This window comes from Carcharodon carcharias, chromosome 3 (assembly GCF_017639515.1).
Source record: "Carcharodon carcharias isolate sCarCar2 chromosome 3, sCarCar2.pri, whole genome shotgun sequence".
NCBI classification, from domain to species: Eukaryota; Metazoa; Chordata; class Chondrichthyes; order Lamniformes; family Lamnidae; genus Carcharodon; species Carcharodon carcharias.
Window position 1 is genome coordinate 206,426,688 of NC_054469.1, and position 21,756 is coordinate 206,448,443.

Genomic DNA, 21,756 nt, shown 5'->3' on the forward strand with positions numbered 1-21,756 from the left:
ACTGGTGCTCAGCTAGGGGTAGCATTTGCTTTGGTTTTAAGTGTTAGTTCTCAAAACTGTTCTTATAGCACACACTAAATAGAACCAGGTGGCTTGTGGACATCTCACACAAAGGTCTCTGACCCACTTTTATTCGATTGGTAAAGCTCATTTGACACTAGTACGGATGGGGGCAATAAAAATCCCTATTTTTATTTCTTGTTATGACTGGTCCCGAGGCAATGTCCCCTAATTTGTTATGATCCCAGGCAAGATACCCTGAATTGTTATGCTTCTAGGTGAGGAGGGATGAACTGGCTCCCCTTCTTTATTCAACCACCTCAGTTGGTCGCAACAAAATTAATTTGAAAAGCATTCCTTCCCTCGTGAATACCTTTTCCCAGTCCAAATGTATTTATGTTTTAGAAGGAGCCAGTTTAACAAGGCTTGCTGGAGTCAAAGAAAGGGTAAGTTTACTAGTTAATAAAACCAGAGAAAAAAAAATAAAAATGCAACACACATACACATAGATTAGAAATGAGACGTTTAGAAATAAAACATTGAGTCCAAAATTAAAAGTAAAAAAATATATAAATCAGTCTTTGGCTTGTCCGTGAGGAGTAGATGGTGAATCGTTGCGGCTATGAAGTAGGGTGATTCCAGTAGCATTGAATTTGGCAGTTGATTCTCACCCTTGTGTTCAAATCTCAGCCCCTACACCCCATGGCTTTACCCCCTCCCCATCTCTAAGCTCCTTTGGCTCTCTGCACCTATTCTGGCCTCCCATCCATCCCAATTTCCTTTGCTCTGGAATTTCCTTCCTAAGTCTCTTTAAGGGACATCTTAAAGAAGAAAAATCTTCCTGTCCTAGTATGGCCTGATGTGAGTCACTGTCAATTTTTACTGCAGGTTTGTTGAAGGAGTTGTCCAGTTTCCTTTTTGACTGTGGCTTTGCTGACTTGTGACTTGCCTGCAGCAACAGGGAGAAAAGAGATTTTTATCTGCAAGCTGCGGGGATGCCTAGTTGCTGTTCTTTGGCTGTGACCTTCACAGCACACAGAACCAGAACACCAGAACTAGCACACCAGATCAGGTTTGCAGCTAGCCTTTTAACCCCTTTTCTTGTGTATTCCTGGAAGGGAAAAACAAACATTTCTTTCGCCCAGGATCTGCTTTCTTTCAACTTAGATCATGTCCACATTCCCAAATATAACTCAACAGGAGATGGTTTCTGTTGAGATGGTAATCAGTCTCTATTGCCTCTGCAACCACAGGAGATTAAAGTTCAGTTTTTTGCATTGCATCTCTACCTTTGAAGTTTCTCTGTCTGAAGCAGGCCTTGACATCTTTTCAGATACGACATTCCATGCTATCTGGACTAGTCAGTCAAGTATAATCCACATAGGAATTTTCCAGCAATTGGTTACTTTACATTCTCAGCCAGCTTTCGCTTGTAGGCATTTTTTTAAAAAAAAACAGATCTTACTTAAAAAGTTCAATATGCCTGTAAGTAATTGAGGCTGTGATCTGCTGTCATGACACCATTTAGGGATATTGTCAAGAATGAAAATTTTTAAGTGATGATAGCCAGATATCACAGCCCAGAATTTTAATTCCAGATGGGTTCAAGGCAGATGAAGACAATAGAAGTAAAAACAAAAAACTGCGGATGCTGGAAATCCAAAAACAGAATTACCTGGAAAAACTCAGCAGGTCTGGCAGCATTGGCGGAGAAGAAAAGAGTTGACGTTTCGAGTCCTCATGATCCTTCACTTTTTAAAGGGTCATGAGGACTCGAAATGTCAACTCTTTTCTTCTCCACGGATGCTGCCAGACCTGCTGAGTTTTTCCAGGTAATTCTGTTTTTGTTGAAGACAATAGAAGATTGGGCGGGGAATGAAACAAGCTGCTAATTCATTATTGCTCGGTTCGGTCATGAAGCCCCCCAAAAAATTCACCAACACAGAATCAAATTAAATTGATTTATTTTAAGTTGTAAATAATTTAAGACATGATAGGGAGGGCCAGGTGACTTTGGATCTCTGGTTCGCAAAAGTTTCCTCTTCTTGGGGTGTCCTCACCTCACATCTGGGTGTATTGCGGACTAATTGCAACTGATTGTTCAGATTAGTCAACAATTGCCATTGTATCAGGTGGCTACCAGGATGGTAGAAGGCAAGCTAGGTACATCGAGCATTCCCTATGTTCCTACTATAATATCACCTGAAGAATTGATGGTAACAAGCACCAGATATCAACTTACCAATCGTTATACATTAAGCTGCAAGCAGGTTTATGATACGTTACAGAATTGTTTTGGGGTTCTTTTTTACACCTGCTACAGCATTACTTTAGATTAGCCCCATAGGCAAGTTCAACTAAACTGAAGGGATCACCAGTCTTAATATCTAGTTAAGCATTCAATTACATGCCCAAGTTAAATTAACACAAGGTTGCTTTAGCTACTGGGATGACTGTGCCTGCACAGTGTTTCTCAGAGCTTCAAAAAACAGAATACCATAATATCAAAACATTATTTTTTTTTACCCATGAGAAAACTGTGAAAGAATCCCATCTTTGACCAGCACAAGCGAATTTATTAAAAAAAATAGCACAAGTAAGCAAAGAAAGAGCATTATTTTTATTAGAAGTACAATGCTTTCAAGCTTCTTGACTTAAAAATAAATGTTTGCAATCTATTATCCTTTGAAATTAATTGTTCTTTTCCCACATTCATCACTGCTATGGAGGAAAATTTAACTATCCCTAACTCAAAAGGTTTCAAACGGATTTGCTTTGATTTGAGCACTTCAATCCACTTGAGCACCTTTGAAACAGCTAACAGGGTTCATACATCTTCAATCAAAAACAGAGAGCTGCCAGCCGTACACACAATGGAATCAATCACACAGCATTGTTTAGGTTTGATTTTTGAGGCTTAGTTCCTCTCAAACTGAGAATTTTAGGAAACAACTGACAAATCACGAAAACAGTTGTAGTAATTTAGGATAGGACAGAGTTTCTGAAGGAAGATACTCTTTCTTTTTCTATTCTGTATGTATAGTAATTAGGCTTAAAAAAGGTACAAGAATATTTTTCGTCACAATTACCTTGGGAATGGATTTTTTTTTGAGGGGAAACTTATGTATCTTTGCCATGGTTCTCATCCTGACATGTCTTTCAAATTTTAAAATAAGATAGTAGTTCTGGCTATAATATTTCTTAATTATATACAAGAACATGATACTGTTCAATAAAAGCCTTTTATTCAATTTTTTGACATTATACGTCAGACTAAATCACAAACCTTGACTACAGTTGGTCTATCCTCGGGTTGCTCGGCATGCTGTTTTTGGGTTGGATTGACTGATTTTGCCTAGGTTGCCTGATTTTTAAAAAATTAAATTCATAAGCCAGTCATCAAAATACAAATTTTTGAAAGATGAATCCCCTGTCCTTACTCGTTTCTTTATCTTCTGACGTGGGTAATCTGCAGATCATTAACAGCAAAGCAAATATCATGATTGCTCTTCCTGTTCCATCTCATTAATTTGCAAAAGACAGCAAACTCGGTGCCAACATATAAAATGCTTATGGCCAATGAAAGTGATGTGCAATTAAAATCAGAAAAGACTGCAAAATTCAGGGATGGACAGAAAAAGAGAAAGGAGAGAAAGAAAAAAAAAGGAAAATGAGAGCGAAAGCAAAAGAAAAACAAAAGCAAACTGTCCAAAAAAACAAAGGGAAAAGAGAGAGAGAGAGAAAAATAATTAACTTAAAAAAAATAAACAAGAGACAGAGTGATTCAGAGGAAAGAAAAAAGATAGAAAGGAGCACAAGAGGCTGTCTAAAAAAACACAACTGAGCATAAAAAGGTTCAATTGGGTTGCACAATGTCCAGTTGCCAGGATAAGTGACCAGAACAAAAAGGTCTTTCAGCCATACCCAAAGCATATTGATGGCTCAATAGTTGATAATGCATACACATTTCAGTTTTCAAAATAAAATGCCAAATTCCTCCCACATCAACACTTACAAATAATGGGTTGTGAGGGAGCTGACCCTTAGGCCTTCAATTGAAGACACTAATTGATAGAGCTTTGGGCAAACAAGCACTATTACCGATAGCAGTTTTATTCAGCCTTGACTGATTAAGAGGTTGTAGATATGTATGCATCACTGGGAAGTGACATATTTTAACACACATAATTGTCCCTTTCAAAGCATAAAGCTACCCATGCCTTATTTAATTAGAGCCAGCCTTTAGAATGCTTAATTCTTCACACACCAGTGAAGGAAATGTAGTAAACCCCCAAGGTGTTGTTGGCTGCTCCATCACCATGACTCACTATACATGTGAATGAGCGGAACAAAATCATTCAGCTGAAATACTTGTGTCAGTCAACGAAAAAATAAAAGCACATTGAGCAAATAGAAAAGAGAAAAAGAGAGAAGGAAGCCCAAGGAATTCCAATTAAATAATGATGAAGTGCTCAATAGTAAACAGGGGTAATATATTTAAATTGCTGACCATTTAATATACTCAATTATACTGTTCAATTTTTTGACATTATATATCATACTAAATCATGGAACTTTACTACAGTTGGTTTGCCCTTGGATTGCACTGTGTGCTGTGTTTGGATTGGATTGAGGTTGCCTGATTTTTAAAAATTAATTCATAACTGATTAAGTTGCCATTGTCACTGGCAATTGACAACCGCTCTTCCATCACTTGAGATGAGAAGTCCCACCTCCTGTAAGATTATAGGTACAAAAGCAACAAACATTTTACACTGCTTTTTTTTTGAAAAAAAGGGCTCAAGCTTTTGGTTGCCAAATTTGGCTGCCAATTTTTTTTTAAACATTCTTGAACGTATTGAATCAATTTATCAATCACAATGCTAAAATAACTTTTTCTTACCATTGCCACTAAATAGAAATGAATTCCGCCTCCAACACACGCACACTACTTCCAAATCAGTTCCCCCCAACATCCCCACCCCATCTACTTTAGGGCCCCATGTACCATTCCCAAGTGGTGCAATTCATCCTTAGGTGCTCTTTGTTTATCTGCGAGTGGATCATGTTGGCAGAGACTGGGAGTTGGTCACAAGGAATGGAGCTGTAGCTGTTCCACTACGCTTATGTCCCATGTACTAACCTTAGAATGCAGTTTTTTTAAAAAAGTGTCTCTTTTTAGTGTGTCTTTTCCAGACAATGTCAAACTTCTACAATAGCTACAGGCAGAAATTCCATCATAATGGTAGTTCAGTGTTTAGCAGAGCTGAAATTGGCTTTCCTAAACATACATGCTGACCTAGAAAGGAGGTAAGAAACAACTCGCATTCATACAGTGACTTTCGCCTCCTTTACAGCCAATCAACCACTTTAGCGATAAAAACAAAGTGCTGGAAATACTCAGCAGATCTGGCAGCAGCAGTGGAGCATCTCCTCAGAACTACTTTTCAGACATAACTCAGTGCTGTGATGTAGAAACAGGTGGCAGGCAATTTGTGCACAGCAAGATCCCAAAAAACAATGAAATAAATGATCAGATAATCTGTTTCAATGACAGGGAATGTGTGTTAGATATTGACCAGGGCACTGGGGGAAACACCCCTGTTCTTAAACAAGTACAGTGGTATGTCTTGTATCCATTTGAAAAGAACAGAAAGCCCTTGGTTTAATGACCCATCTGGAAGACAGCACCTCCAATAGTGCAATACTCCCTCTCTCGACTGCATTGGAATCTCAGCTCAGATTACATGCTCAAGTCTCTGGAGTGGGACTTGAACTCACAACCTTCTGGCTTTTGAGGAGTATAACCTCTGGCAAGACTAATTGGGCCAAATGGTCTATTTCTATAGCTACAGTAACACCCAAGATATGGCACAACTGTACCCGATAATATACCAAAGCAGTATTGCATTGATGATGGACCTGCCCCAGTTACCCTCCTGGCAAATTCTGAGGCAAAAGGTTATGGCAAATCGCTTCTTGCAACACCAGCCATGGCATTTCTTGATGTTGGTGTAAAGGTCCACACAGGCCAAGGTGGGGAAGCTACACAGCTAAACAGAGAATCAGCCATCTCAGAAGGCTGTGAGTTCCAGTCAGAGTCTAGGAACTCAAGCACTTTACCCTCTTGACACTTCTGTGCAGCACTGAGAGAGTGCTGTACTGTGCAAGTGTCTTAATTCAAATGAGAGGTCAATCGAGACTCTCAACTAATGTCACCGAAATAGATAATCTGGTCATTATCACCTCATTGCTGTGTGCAAATCATTTGCCTGCATTTCTTACATTACAACAGTGACATTTCAAACGTACTTAATTGACTGTAACTTGAGAAGTCCCAAGGTGCTGAAATGTATTATCTAAATGCAAATCTTTTATTCTCTTCGATTTTAAATGGTGATACTGTCCAAGTTCCAATAATGACCATTTATATTTGGTTTCAGAACACCCCTCAGGGGAGAGCCTTGATACCCTTGGCAGCGCAATATCACACTGAATTACTCGAATATATCAAATAAATGGGGGAATAAATATAAAGATGTATAAAAATGATACAAGGTCAAACTAGCTCTCATATGTAATGTAGTGAGCATACGTTATCTGGAGTACTGCGGCCGATTCTGGGCACCACACTTTAGGAAGGATGACAATGCCTTGGAGGAGGTGCAGGATAAATTTACCAGAATGGTACCAGGGATGAGACACCAGAGTTACGTGGAGAGACTAGAGAGGCTGGGATTGTTCTCCTTAGAGCAACAATTTAATAGAGATGCTCAAAATTAGAAGTTTGCTTCTTTTGCTATCACAGCAAGTTTTGACGATTTGAAATGCACCACCTCAAAGGATGGTGGAAGCACCTCCAATGGCTCTTCTTCATTCTGCAACGCCTGATACCGGTTGCTGCTGTCCACCATGGCGCAGGGAGTGAGCGAGTCTAGCTGCTGCGGATACCGGGAGGAGAGAGAAAGAGGGGGAAAAGGGAATAGTAAGTTTGAGAAAGGAATTTTTGAATACTTGAAAGGCAGAAGACCATAGGACTGTGAGGAAAGTGACCAAGGAAATGGGCCTAATTGGACACCACTTTCAAAGAGCCAGCACAGGCACAGTGGGACAAATAGCTTCCTCTGTGCAGCAAAATTCTACCAATCTATGTAGCAAATTCTGTTTCAGTTCAGTCTTGTTGATAGTTGAATTTAAATTTAATTGGCTCTACAATGTATCGAGCTTTAGTTAAGAAAACAGTTGGATTAGATTCCAGGAGATACTTCTTCACACGCGCACTTACCTCTGGACTTGATAGCCAGACAATGCGGTTCCCTACAGGCCTTTATCAGGGAGGTGGACAGGTTTATATGAACAGAAGGAGGCCATTCAGTGCTTGAGCCTTTTCTGCCATTCAATGATTGATCTGTATCTTAACTCTATTGGCTACTTTGGCTCCATATCCCTTACAACCTCGTCTAGCCAAAACCTAACATTAGATTTGAAATTATTAATTGATCTAATATTTGTTTATTATGAGCAAGAGTTCCAGACTTCTACCACCCTTTGCAAGAAGAAGATGCTCTCCTGAATTCTCTGGCTCCGATTTTAAGGTCATGTCCATTTGCTCCAGACTCACTCACTAGCAAGGAAAGTTTCTATCTACCTTATAAGTTCCTTTGAAAGTCCTAAAAGCCTCAACCAAATCACCTCTTAATCTTCTATATTCCAGGGAATGCAAGTCTAATTTATGCAGATCCCCTTATAATTTAACAATTGGAGTCCTGGCCAAAGCCAATATGTAATTTTTAATGTGTGGTGCCCACCACTGTACACAGTCCTCCTTTTTATTCTTTCACAGGGTGTGGGAATCGCTGGATGGCCAGCACTCATTGCCCATCCTTAATTGCCCTTGAGAAGGTGGTGCTGAGCAAACTTCTTGAACCACTGTGGTCCACGTGGTGTAGGTACAACGACAGTGCTGTCAGGGAGTTCCAGGGTTCTGACCCAGCTACATTGAAGGAATGGTGATATAGTTCCAAGTTAGGATGATTTGGGGCTTGGAGGAGAACTTGTATGTGTCTGATTTCCTTGTCCTTCTAGGTGGTAGAGATCATGGATTTGGAAGCTGTTGTCAACGGATCCTTGGTGAGTTACTGAAATGCATCTTCTGGATGGTACACACTGCTGCCGCAGTGCATCAGTTGTGGAGGGAGTCAATGTTTAAGGTGATATATAGGGTGCCAATGGGCTGCTTTGTCCTGGATGCTGTTGAGCTTCTTCAGTATTGTTGGAGCTGCACTCATCCAACTGGAGAGTATTCCATCACACTCTTGAGACTTGTGACTTGTAGATAGTGATCAGGCTTTGGCGGTGGTGGTGGTGGTGGAGGGTGGGGGGGGGGGGGGGGGGGGGGAGGCAGGTGGCAAATTGCTCTCTGCAGCATCCCCAGCCTCTGATCTGCTCTTGTAGCCATACTATTCATATGACTGGTCCAATTCAGTTTCTGATCAACGGTAACCCCCCAAAATGTTGATAGACAGGGAATCAGTGATGGTAATGATGTAGAATGTCAAGGGGCAATGGTTAGATTCTCTCTTGTTGGAGATCATCATTGCCTGGTGCGCATATTACTCGCCATTTACCAGCCCAAGCCTGAATGTTGTCCAGGTCTTGCTGCATATGGACATGGATTGCTTCAGTATCTGAGGAGGCACCAATGATGAACATTGTGCAATCATCAGCGAACTTCCCACTTCTGACCTCATGATTGAAGGAAGGTCATTAATGAAGCAGTTGAGGCTAGTTGAGCCAAGGATACAACCCCGAGGAACTCTTGTAATGATGTCCTGGGACTGAGATGATTGACCTCCAACAACTACAACCATCTTCCTTAGTGCTAGGTATGACTCCAGCCAGTGGAGATTCCCATTGACTCCAGTTTTGTTAGGGCTCCTGGATGGCACACTCCAGATGTCAAGGGCAGTCACTCTCACCTCACCTCTGGAATTCAGCTCTTTTGTCCATGTTTGGACCAAGGCTGTAATGAGGTCAGGAACTGAATGGCCCTGGCAGAGCCCAAACTGAGCATCAGTAAGCAGGTTATTGCTGAGTAAGTGCTGCTTGCATGTACTATCAATGACACCTTCCATCAGTTTAATGGTGATCGAGAGAAGATTGATGGGGCAGTAACTGGCTAGGTTGGATTTGGCCTGCTTTCTGTGAACAGGACATATACATATGGACAATATTCTACATTGTCAGGTAGATGTTGGTGTAGCTGTACTGGAACAACTTGGCTAGGGGTGTGGTTAGCTCTGGAGGACAAGTCTTCAGTACCATTACCAGTCAGGGCCCATAGCCTTTGCAGTATCCAGTGTCTTCAGCCATTTCTTCATATCACATGGAAAGAATCTAATTGGCTGATGACTGGCATCTGTGATGCTGGGGACCTCAGGAGGAGGCCAAAATGGATCATCCACTCAGTACTTCTGGCTGATGATGGTTACAAATGCTTCAGCCTTCTCTTTTGCAGAGATGTGTGGGCTCCTCCATCACTGAGGATTATGATATTTGTGGAGACTTCTCCTCCTCAAGTCAGTTGTTTAACTGTCCACCCATCATTCACAACTGCATGTGGCAGGACTGCAGAGCTTAGGTCTGATCTGGAGGCTCTCTCACTGGTTCCCTCACTGGCGCAGACCTGGTCTATTAGCTATGTCAGTGGTGGTGCTACCGAGCTACTCTTAATGGTGGACATTGAAGTCCCCCACCTAGAGTACATTCTGTGCCCTTGCCACCCTCCAAGTGGTGCTCAACATGGAGATTCATCAGCTAAGGGTGGGGGTGGGTGTGCGGTGTTCAGTGTGGTAATCGGCAGGTGGTTTCCTCGCCGATGCTTGACCTGATGCCATGAGGCTTCACAGAGTTGAGTCAATGTTGCGGACTCCCAGGACAGCATGCTCCTGACTGTAAATCACTGTGTCACCAACTCTGGTGGGTCTGTCCTGTTGGTGTGACAGGACGTGCCCAGGGAAGGTGATAGTGGTGCCTGGGGCATTGTCTGTAAGGGGTGATTCAGTGAGTATGACTACGTCAGGCCGATGCTTGACTAGTCTGTGGGACAGCTCTCCCAGTTTCAGCACAAGCTCCCAGGTGTTAGTAAGGAAGACTTTGCAGGATCGACAGGGCTGAGTGCGCTGTTTTCATTTCCAGTGCCAAGGCTGATGCTGGGTGCTCTGTCCAGTTTCATTCCTCATTGACTTTTTTCTCCGAATTGGCCAAAGGATATTTTACCCCCCTGTTTTTTTTTCCATTCTCCCAGGAGATTATGAGACCAGGGAGGTGGGTGTAGGGGAGGGGAAATGGTGTACCCAGTTTTGGCCTTTTCCTGCTCATTAAGTGGCCCCACTTAATGCAGTCTCATAAATGCAGGATAACAGCACATCTGGAAAACTGGCACCAGTAGACAAAACACTACAACAGTAGGTTTTAAAATAACAGCACCAATTACAACTATTTAACTGCAGATAGTAAATGCAAGTCAGATGCTCTGCAGGCTCCACAGGGGCATCTGATATTTTCTGAAGGTATTTAACCAACATGAGGAATACAAAGCCAAACAAGAAATTATGATTCTCATTGGCACCTGGGCCAGTTTTCAAACATGCTTCTTCAACGCCAGATTCTACTTATATGCTGCTGATGCCTAGCTCTACCTCAGCAATGCCTCTCACATCTGCTCCACCTCCTCTGATTTGTCACCCTCCTTGTCTGCCATTCATTAGCGGATGAGCAGAAATTTCTTCAAATTAAATATTGGGAAGACTAACCATCGTCTTTGGTCCCTGTTACAAACTCGGTATCAGAGTCACTGATTCCCTCTCTCTCTCTCTCCCTTAGTCAATGCCCGAGGCTGAACCAGATCATTCACAAACTCTGCACTCTATCTGTCCCCGAGCTGAGCATCAAGCACCATATTCTCTCCATTAGGGGGGTAGGTGAGAAGCAGATTTAAGGTTACTATCAGATCAGCCATGATCTTGTTAAATGGCGGAGCAGGCTCGAGGGGGCAAATGGTCTACAGCTGCTCCTTCTTCGTATGCTTGTATGTTCATTGCCAAGGTCTGACCATGTCTCGGGTCATCTGCTGCTAAATTGATCATCCATTGTTTCTTACCTCCAGATTCAACTATTTCAAAGCTCTTCTAACCTCCCACCTCCTGTAAACCAGAATTCATCCAAAGCTCTGGTGCCCAGATCCTAACTGGGGTTATCAACTCCAGCTGGACATATTCTGGGAGATGTCGGAAGTGACATCATGGGATCCCAGTGCCATGGCGTGAGCCCATCCAATGGGGGGCAAAGTCCAAAGCCCCAGACACTAGCAGGAGGGGATGTGTTTATTTGATGTACATAAATGAACAAAAGCACTTTGGGTTACTATCCTTGTTTAGAATCGGCTTGTTCGACACTGCTGTGCCCAGGCACTCACTGGAACTGCAATTAGGCGGAACTCTTTAATGCAGCTTCTGCTGAACCCTCACCCCCTCCGGGTTCAGACCCCAGTCTCTCTGTTTGCGCCCTCCCCACCCGCCCCACACACAGACACACACCCAGGGGCTCCTGAAGGACGAGCCCCCGAGCACACACAGTCTGGGCGCTGACAGCTGCCTCGAGTTCTGCTCTCCCTCTGGCTGCGGCACTAGCCTGCTCCCTCCTGATGGTTAGCAGCAATGTAACCAGGAGCAGCAAATGGAACCCGAGCCCTGGCTCCACTTGTGCGGGCTCCATCCCTGGGACCATGGCCTCGTACCCCGCGCCTGCGTCCTACAGAAACACCGATTCCCCCACCCGCTCACACCGCACTCATCTCACAACTGGCCAGGGGCAGCTGCCGGGCAGTTCGCTGAGCCTTCTACCAGGCAAACCACCACCCAGAGACAGTATGGTCACCATCCCGTTATTCATGTGTTCTCTACAAATACACGTAAAAGCTTAGCCTTCTTGGCAGGAGAAAAACAAGTGATGACATTTATGGAGCACAGTACGCAGTGTGTGACTCGCGTCAGTGCCAGTTTTTACATTTTATGTTGTCATGATGCCAAGTACATCATCAGGTCACTTTTTTACAATGAATGATGAGCCACTGTGCATGAATTAGTGTGCATATTAATTTATTTGCTTAAAATAATGTTTTAAAAATCTCCCAGATTGCTTTCCATAGCCACGAGGAGATTAATGCTGATTGCAGGAGACTCCCAGAACATTCCTGGAGGGTTGGCAACCCTAATCTTATCTCACACTAAGTCCTGTTCTTCCTTCCATCATCCCAGGATGATTGATCTACACTGGCCCCTGCCTGACTCAGCAACCTCTTGCTTTTAAAATTCTCATCTGTCTATTTAAATCTCACCCCTGCACAGCCTCATCATTCCCATCAATGTAACCTCCTCTCGCTCCACCACCCTCTGGGTTTTCTGTGCCTCCAATTCTGGCCTCTTGAAAAGCTCCATTTCCATCACACTTGGCTGCCATTCCTTCAGTTGTTCAATCCTCATTCTGGATTTCCCTCCATAAACCCTCTCCACATGTCTATACCTTTAAGTTGCTCCTGGAACCTACCTCTTTGATAAGGCTGTTTAACCACCTGCCCTAACATCACATGCAGTTCATTATCAAATTTTGTTTGACAACACTTGAAGTTCCATGGGACATTTTTTTTTTTAAAAACTACACTGAAGGCTCTTTTCCTCCCCTTTAGCTTTAACCACCTCCAGTCCTATAACCCTTCCAACTCCCCAGCCCTCAGTCGATGCATCAGTTTAAAGGTGAGGGGTTGAAGTGGGTTTGGTCCATTGTGCAGCTGGATGAGGAGCTGTTCTCTAATGGTTTTCAAATCAGCTTCAAAGCATTATTAGGCTTCACTGCAATTAAAAGAAAATAATGTTCCTGTAAAGCACCTTAGGATGTTTTACTAGTGATGATGCTATATAAATGCAATGTGTTGTTAAAAGTTCTCAGCATATCAGAGGAAGAGGGCATTGTTTTGAGTGAGAGCCTTCATCAGCCCACAAGAGTTCTAATGGACAAACCCTCCCCAAACATCCACTATTTAGATAAAGGCTGACTGGCTAAACATTTATTGTCTGCTCTTTTTAAAATTCTGATTTCCAGCATTTGTAGATTCCCATTTTTAACTCCACAAGAAGCAACTATATTTCATTCTTCACTTACCCTCCAGGGGGCACTGGTCATCAAGGAATTGCCCTTTCAGTTCTGCATTCAATAACTCCTGCAAAAGAAAGAAATATATTACAGACAAGGAACAGATGTGGTCAAATAGGAAGGAATCTCAGTCGATGAGTCATTAACACGAAGGATAAGCACTTGCCTGCATAGAGGACCTCAGATAAAAGCAGCAACAGGTCCCATTAACCACTTGGCTGCCTAAAAATCAAAATGCCTCCAAGCAATCCCACTAGTCAAGAGCAATTGGTCGAAAGGGTTCACTTAACCTCATTTTTATTTTGGAAAAGGAATAGTCTACAAAGACAAGTGGGCAATTTCACTAGCAGTATGTGGGCACTTCAAACCTTCATGTAGAATTGTACACTGCAAATGGGAGGCATCAGCTCACACACCTGTGCTGTACCTCAAAGAACTATCCACATGGTCCTAGTCTCCTGCTTTCCCCCACACCTCCTTGAACCCTTTTAATTATTTTTCTACATTTATCTAGTCCCCTTTTATAAACTGTTCTGACTCCCCCAATGTTTTTGGTCAGACTCCATGGCCTAACACATCAACACATGATAAAATTCTCCTAACTGCTCTCTTCATCCTTTCGGTAATGATGTTTATTTCCTCTATGGTCCAGTGGAAGAATGTTTTCCCCATTTTACCCTTTGAACGCCTTCCATCATTTTGCACACCACCATCTGACTTCCCCGTAACCTTATTTGGTCTAAATGTAAGGAGCCCCGATTTCTCCAGTGTCTCTCCATAGCTGCAGCTGGTTATTATAATAAATCTCATCTGTGCCTTCTCAGCCAGGACATGCTTAAGGCAGCCAGACCTGGACATCATATTGTAAATGTGCCATGACCAATGATTTGTACAGGTTTAACATTACCACTTTGCTTTTGTGATCCTAGTAACAAAACCTTTTGTTTGATCAATACAGACTTATCAACATGTCCTCCCATTTTTTTTTTTACAAAAAGATTTGCATATCTGAACACCGGATATACAAATCTGGTCCTCTGCTCGGATTTTGACCTCTTATGCGTCCCTAACTTTCTTGGTCCTACTGTTAGCCACGCCTTCAGCCACCTAGGTTTAATATACAAAAAAAATTTAGGGAAGTTACAGAATAGAGCTCGTGTCAGAAATAGTGATGGAACCATTAAAAATATAGCAATCAATGGGTCAGGTTGGTGAGAAAACTCACCATTAACAAATTACATATAAATTAACAGCACAGAAACAGGCCAGACGGCTCAACTGATTTATGCTTCCACAGAGGCCCCCTCACACCCCACCAGCATACCCACCTATTCCTTACTCCCTCATTCCCCTTAAAAGTATCTAAATTATGTTCAGAAATAGAATAGACGAGAGCACCTCCTCAAACCCCACTTTCATTGACTTGAGAACTGCTATGATAGCTTAAAACTCTGGCCCTCTCCTTGCTCTGGAATCTGCACCTGTAACTCATTCATTCAATCGATTATTCTTGCCTGTGGAGTTAAAGCTACCCAGTGAAATCTGAGAAACCCCGTAATCTCCCTTTCTGACCTCTAATGGGGCTCGCTGTTTCTGACGAGTGCCAGTGGCTTGCTTCAGTTCAACCTTAGCAAATATCCAGGAGATTTTTCTCCCCTGCCCTTGTCCTTCCAAAGCAGGCCCCACATCTCTCAGGCACCTTCTCTTCTCTTAGCACCATCGTGAATCATCTGTGATATGGCTGCAAACCTTTTAAGTCTCCCAGGCAGAGGGAGGTACACCGACAGTTTCCAAATCTTCTGGGAAGCAGCTGTCATTAATCAGGAATTCTGGGAGATATACCAGGATTTACACACACACACACACACACATTAATCAAACCCAGCTCCCTTCTTTCTTATTTCTCGCTTTCTGTGTAAAAGAAGGGGAACAATCAGAGGGGGAGGGAAATAAAAGTTTGGGCTGGGTGAGAAGGTTTTGTTACAAACTAATAGCCAAATCTGTCCTTCGTCACCACAAACCCATCATGTTACCAATGCTCCTGGGGGATAAAGAACAAGATTATCAAAATAAATCAAGATTTAGCCACAAAAGTTCAGAGGAACCAAAAGGCCAGCTCTGATTTACAGTGCTTGATTGCTATAATTGGACTTGGTTAGAAACTGTCACCTCCGTTTAATTAAAAAAAGGGCCATGATTAGTTTTAAAAGATCTGAATTAAACATTTGATAAGCTTAGGTCTGAGCACATGCCGGTAATTGGTTAATAAAATTCATAGAATTCTTAGGATTATTATTGGGCAGATTGGAGAGGAAACACTGGATAAATGTTTTGCCTTCTGCTGCTTGCTCACAGTGGTCAATCATAAAATGCAGCAGATTATTTAAAGGAGAGTAAAATAAAACGAGGGACTGGTCTTCAGTTCACAGGTCTTGCACAGAACAGGAACAAAAAGCAGTTCTGAAGCGGCTCGCCACAGAATCTGGCCGGGTTTTCATGTTGAATGGTACAAGCTTTCCTTTAGTTTTTAAGATTATTCCCCAAATATGGAAGAACCCAAGAAGGCATAAAATACAACAATGTTTAATGAATAAATAACCAATATTTCCCATATGGTCAGACCAATAGGGGTAAGGGCATAGCACATCGCAACTTGGAAAAAAAAATCAATAGCAACATTGTAAAACCTACATTTAATCAGAATTACAACACAGGAGGAGGCCATGCAGCCCATTGTGCATCTGCTGGCTCTTTGAAAAAGCTATTTAGATAGTCCCACTTCTCTTATCTGCGGGTATTGTCCTTCGAGTAATTATTCAATTTTATTTTGCAAGTTAATATTGAAATTGCTTCCACCACCCTCCCAAGTAATGAATTCCAGATCATAACATTTATAGAACATCCTTCACGTCCTCAAGATATTCCACGTTAATTTAAAGCCAATGAAATACTTTTGTCTAGAGAACAATGACCATGCTTCAAACGTAGAAAACAGTGATATAAATAATTTTGTAATTTGTTTTTTCCTTGGTAGCACTGGACTGAGGGATAATTGTTGGCTGAGATGAACCCCCCTTCTACTCTTCTTCAAAATAGTGCCATGGAATCTTTTACATTAGCCAGAGAGGGCACACAGGGCTTTGATTTAACAGCTCATCCAAAAGGTGGCACCTCCAAAAGTATAGCACTCCCTCCGTATTGGAGGCAGGCTGGATTAAGTACACAAGAATTTGGGAGTGAGATTTGAAGCCACAACCTTAAGAGTCGATTGAACCAAGCTGGCAGATGATAATGAGTCAGTGGCCAGTTCTTCATTTACATTGCACCCAGTTTCTATTTTCACTGAGGTGAATGGGAATGTTACTGGAATGAAGTAAAACAGGCTGCCATCTCAGTATTGCACTATCGCAAAATTACCGTTGATGTTTCTCTACCTTATTCATATCTGCAGTTCAACATGGTGAGACCTCCATGCTCAAGATATCACTCTCCCTTAAACTGATTGGAAGAGAGTGGGTAAAAAGGCACAGGCATTGAGATTTGCACTACATTGTTTTAAAGTTGATCTTGGCCAATGTTCCCTCTAAATATTCTTTGTTGTATTTAGCCTGTTTATTTCAATGTATGGTACCCTTAAATTTCTTGCTGTGAACAGCCGGCGCAGTATCTTTCAAACATGGTTGTCACAACTAGCTTAGCAGAAACATTGGCTTTTGTCGTAAACTCACCTAAATTCAGCATTGCTTGATACCAGTGACCAGAGTCCAGCATGTATCATTCAAATTAAGGAGGTTACAATCTCAAACACAAATCACACATCCAAAAACTGATATATTCGGGAAAGCTTCCGTGTAATGAAACTTTGATGCTTTTGAAAAGAACCCCTCTGATTTATTTAATACACACACACAAATAAAAATCAGAAGAGTGCCAGTTGACTGTTTCCAAGATCTGTGGAGTTACTGCCGATCACCTTTCAACTCTACCATTTCCAGCCTTTCAAGTGGAGTCGGGTTACAGAGCAGCTGTCATCGCTTGGAAAGGAAGAAAAAGGACCAGGTGACATCAGCCCAAAATCCACAACAACTCCCATCGGCAGCAAACCTCCCCCTTTTCATCCCCAAGGAGCCAGAAACACTACAGAGCTTTGTTCGACACTTCCTGTCAGAAAAGCAACCTTTCTGAGTTACTCATTTCAGTCAACAGGTCGGCAAGGACATTGTAGTGAGTGCACAGAGTTTCCTAAACATTACACCCTTTTGGATGAAAGCACACAGATGGGCAGGGGTTGTGAGGAGAGGGCCGGAAGTCATAGATCCAATAACAGTATCTTTAAAAGATAACCCGGGTGACCAGTGAGCACCATAAACACCCTCTGTTTTACTTCCAACAAACTGGCACATTCTCCACACATGTTCCCAGGTGAAAAAGTATTATTTTTAAAAAAAGTCTGGGCAAGTTCAGAATTCATGCTGAAACTTTCAGAATGGTGCTACAGTATCCATGGGAAAGTGTACCCCAAAAACTTTTCAATTTCTTCATAACCCACCAGTGTGCAATTTGCTGATGTTCTATTTCCCCAGTAAAAAATAATTTATTTTGTCAATGAGTGAACTTAGACTAAAAGAATATAACATAGGCCCTAAACTTTTAGCCATAGAACATAAATATTACACTACTGCCATATTTATTGGGCAATGGAAAACTGGATATAAAAATCAGCATCTTCCCTATTGACCAGCTCTGGAGGAACTGCCTTTGTCTGGTTCCACTGCATCCCCAGCAAGATGCTCCCTTCCTGCCCGCATTCAGTCACCTCCAACTTCCTCCTTGGCCCTGGGAAGAACTTACCTCTTCTTTGAAATAGTGCCACAGGATCTCTTATGTTACAGCAAGCCATCATTACTGTACTGAAATGTCAGACTCAGTTGTTTGTACTGAAATCATTGGAGTGGGACTTGAACTCGCTACCTTCTGACTCGGAGGTGAGACTCATACCACTGAGTCATGGCTGACACTTCTAATACTAATGGAGAGTCGACTGCTCCATTACTCCCCTCCAACCATGCTGACTTCAGTCTACCCATACAGCATCAGGTTTTCCATTGACCAAATATCAAGAAGGCTGAAGGAAGCATTTTCTGCACTCTGCTATCACCTTGCAACCAATTCCATTTCCTTCCTTTGTCATTTATTTAGATTGAATCAAATGTGCAAGACTCTACATTCCTTCCATTACCAAGAGCATTTATTTTCCAAATTGACTACAATCACCTGGCTCCACACTTACCTTACTCTCACCAATATGGAAATCTTTATCCACACTTATATCTCTTCCACCATTCTAAAACTCTTAACTTGCTATACCTCCAGGCTACCTATATTCTCTCCTACACCAAGTCCCATTCATGCATCACTCCTCTCTCCACTGATCCACTTTAGCTTGGTGTATGCCAGCACAATGAATTCCTCATCTTCAAATGCCTTTGCAGTCTTGCTCTATCCTCTTTGAGCTATTGTGTTGTAATTGAGCCTTGTATCTTCATCAGTCATCCCTCCAGCTCTGGTCTTTTATGATTTCACTCACCATTAGTGAAAGATCCCTCAATTGCTTCAGCCACATTCCTTGGAACTGCATCTCAAAATCCAGCTCGAGCATCGGAGATCTCTATGCTCCTCCAATTCTGATCTCTTGCGCACCCCGAATTAACATCACTCCACCATTGGCAACTGTGTCTTCACTAACATAGGCCCTAAACTCTGGAATTCCTTTCCTAAACCTCTTATCCTTTGAGATGCTCTTTATATCCTCTCTCTGTGACCAAGGTTTTGATGACTTGTCCATTATCTCTTTATGTGGCTCAGTGAATAATTCTGTTTGATAATGCTCCTTGGAAGTGTCTTGGAATGTTTTAACATATTAAAGGCACTATATAGTTACAAGTTGTTGCTGCTTAACAACCCAATAAAGAAACATCCGACAGTATTCTAGGCTTACAATGGTTGAAAGTTTAGAAGACCAGGACAGACAAGGTAAGAAGGAACTTAATTTACACAAGGCCTACTTTATTCAGGTTATTAAAATATATATATAAAAATATGGATTCACTCATGAAACCAGAACATACATGTTCTGTTAATTTGGAATGCAAGCATCTTAAAACAGGAAACACAACATTTGATCAGTTGATGCTCCCTACAGTGAAAGGAAATTAAATAGCTCACAGCTTCAGGCAAACTCAAAAAAAATAAGGTCACATACAGCGCTTAAGATACTTAATACTTCAAAACCCTCCTAACACAGTTTATAGTCTGGTCCAGAGCATTCTAGGTCAAGATATAAATTCATTTTGATTTATTTTTTTTAAAACTAATTTATTGACCGAACTATTTTATACCAAAATTGCATTTTAAATTCAATACACGGAAGTTCTACTCCAGATTCGAAACCATTTTGACAAGTACTAAATGAATTACTCACAGCACACAACCAATCACTCTCCATCTTTTGTCATATTCACTTTTTATTTATATTTTATTAATATTCCTGAAGGAATCATATGTACTCGGTTCATCTCCTTAACTAGAAGCCTGGCCATTGTGACTGCTCACAGATTTAAGATAATTGCTTTCATGTAGTAATTGGATATAGACTTGAAAAGGAAATAGTCATATGCTATAGGGAAAAACTTCAAGAGAGTGGTACTAATTGGATAGCTCACGCAAAGACACAAATGGCTAAATGGCCTCTTTCTGTGCTGCATCATTCTATGAGTTTTAGTGTCCCCTCAAAGTCCGCTTACTGCACTAACCATCTTTGTTCATTGCGGTAGAGCTGGAGATTGGAAATTAAGGCCAGTATATTGTCCTTTGGGTTGGGACCAAGTGGGCATTATAACCCCAGCACTGATTTTCCCCAGTTTGGTCAACTAGAGGGTGGGCTTGCCATCCAATTAAGGATGGCGAGCAGGCTCTCAAGGCTGGAGCACAAATTCAAGGCCCACCGGCTCTGAAGGCAATATAGTCTGCAGTTCAGGTAAGGGAGAGAGAGGGCGCCTCCATTTTGAGGTACCTTCTTGCCAACATCTTAAAAATCTTTCATATATGGAAGTGCCCTCAGCCGCTGGGTCCCTGGTAGAAAGGGAACCCCACCACGTTGCAATTGTGGTCTAGCAGGCTGGAAGTGCCTCAAAACCAGCCTGGAGAGTGCTCTCCCTGGTCTGCTGCTGGGAAGAATGGTCTCCAGGTAGCTGGCCTATTCCATGAAGCCTTTCTTTGTTGTTGTTGTTGTTGGGGGGGCGGGGGGGAGGAGGAGGAGGAGGAGGAGGAGGTGCGGGCACTGGCTGCAGGCTGACTGGAAAATTCCAGTTGTCCTCTGACAATTGGCTTTTCACAAACTCAGTTGGCTACCCACCACCTGCAGGAAAATTACCTGTGGATGGGATGGAAATTACCTGTGGATGGGATGGTGCCGACAATCCAGCTCGCTGGCCAGCAGGGAAAATTTACATGCCCACCCTCCGCCATGCTCAGCCCTATACAGTGCTAAAAATTCTGCCCTAAAGGCAGGGGGGTTAAGAAAGTGGAGGCAACAGGGAAGGGGAAACCAAGTTATTAGACAAAGTAGTCTGAAACTGAAGTTACAAAAAACTGAATTAGAATCTTGGGAGGGGAGGAAGGGCAAGAACAACAAATTTGAACGCATTTTTGACAGCCTTGGATCAGTAGGTAGTCCACTTGCCTGAGTCAGAAGGTTATGGGTTCAAGTCCCACTCCAGGTACTTGAGCACTAAATGTAAGTCAACATTCCCATGCACTCTAGGGGAATGCTGCAGTGTCAGAGATGCCATCTTCCGGACGGGGCCATGTCTGCCTTCTCAGGTGGGCTCAAAAGATCAAACAGTACTATTTGAAGAACAAGAGAGTAATCCAGGGAATCCTGGCCAACACTGATCACTAAGACAGACAATTTGGCCATTTATCTCTCAATATTGTTGGTAGAATCTTGCTGTGCACAAACTGGCCGTCACATTTCCCACAACCATGACTACACCTCAAAAACTGCTTCATTGGCTGTGAAGTGTTCTGGTACACCCTGAGGCTATGATACATAAACACAAATCCATTCCGCTCCTTTCCTTTTGTGCAGTTCAAACCACTATTCCTGATTGCTCTTTCCTTTCAAGCCAGGGCCTCAGCCAGCAATTTAATTACAACCTCTAGATCTGGAGCTCTCTTTCCCTTTCTTAAAAAAAAGGCAAATCTGGCACATAAACCCAGATGTGCAAGTAGCTCAGCTCAGCATCCAGCAGCTATTTCCTCCGAACCACGAACCCGTCATCTCTCCAAGGGGTTTTGCACCAGTCCCAGAGGAGCAACTGCCTTTCCCCATTGGCTGACTTCCATTTCCCTTCCTCCCAGCTCTCTCCCCCTTCCCTTCCCTCCCTCGCCAGGAGTGATCAAAGCCAGGATTTGCTTTTGGCGGGTATACGGTTTGGGAATGAAAAAAACTGTAATTTGCTTCAAAGTTCAGCTCCATCATTATTC

At 42.4% G+C, this 21,756-nt stretch overlaps 1 protein-coding gene across 2 annotated transcripts in view; it reads right to left on the reverse strand.

The window, feature by feature from the left end:
- Window positions 1-21,756, reverse strand: part of nkd2b (NKD inhibitor of WNT signaling pathway 2b) — a 132,578-nt gene that overhangs the window by 30,481 nt on the left and 80,341 nt on the right. For both annotated transcript variants that reach the window (XM_041185013.1, XM_041185012.1), the window contains exon 4: window positions 13,219-13,276. In XM_041185013.1, coding sequence (XP_041040947.1) covers window positions 13,219-13,276 — 58 coding nt within the window. The remainder of the gene's footprint in view (window positions 1-13,218; window positions 13,277-21,756) is intronic.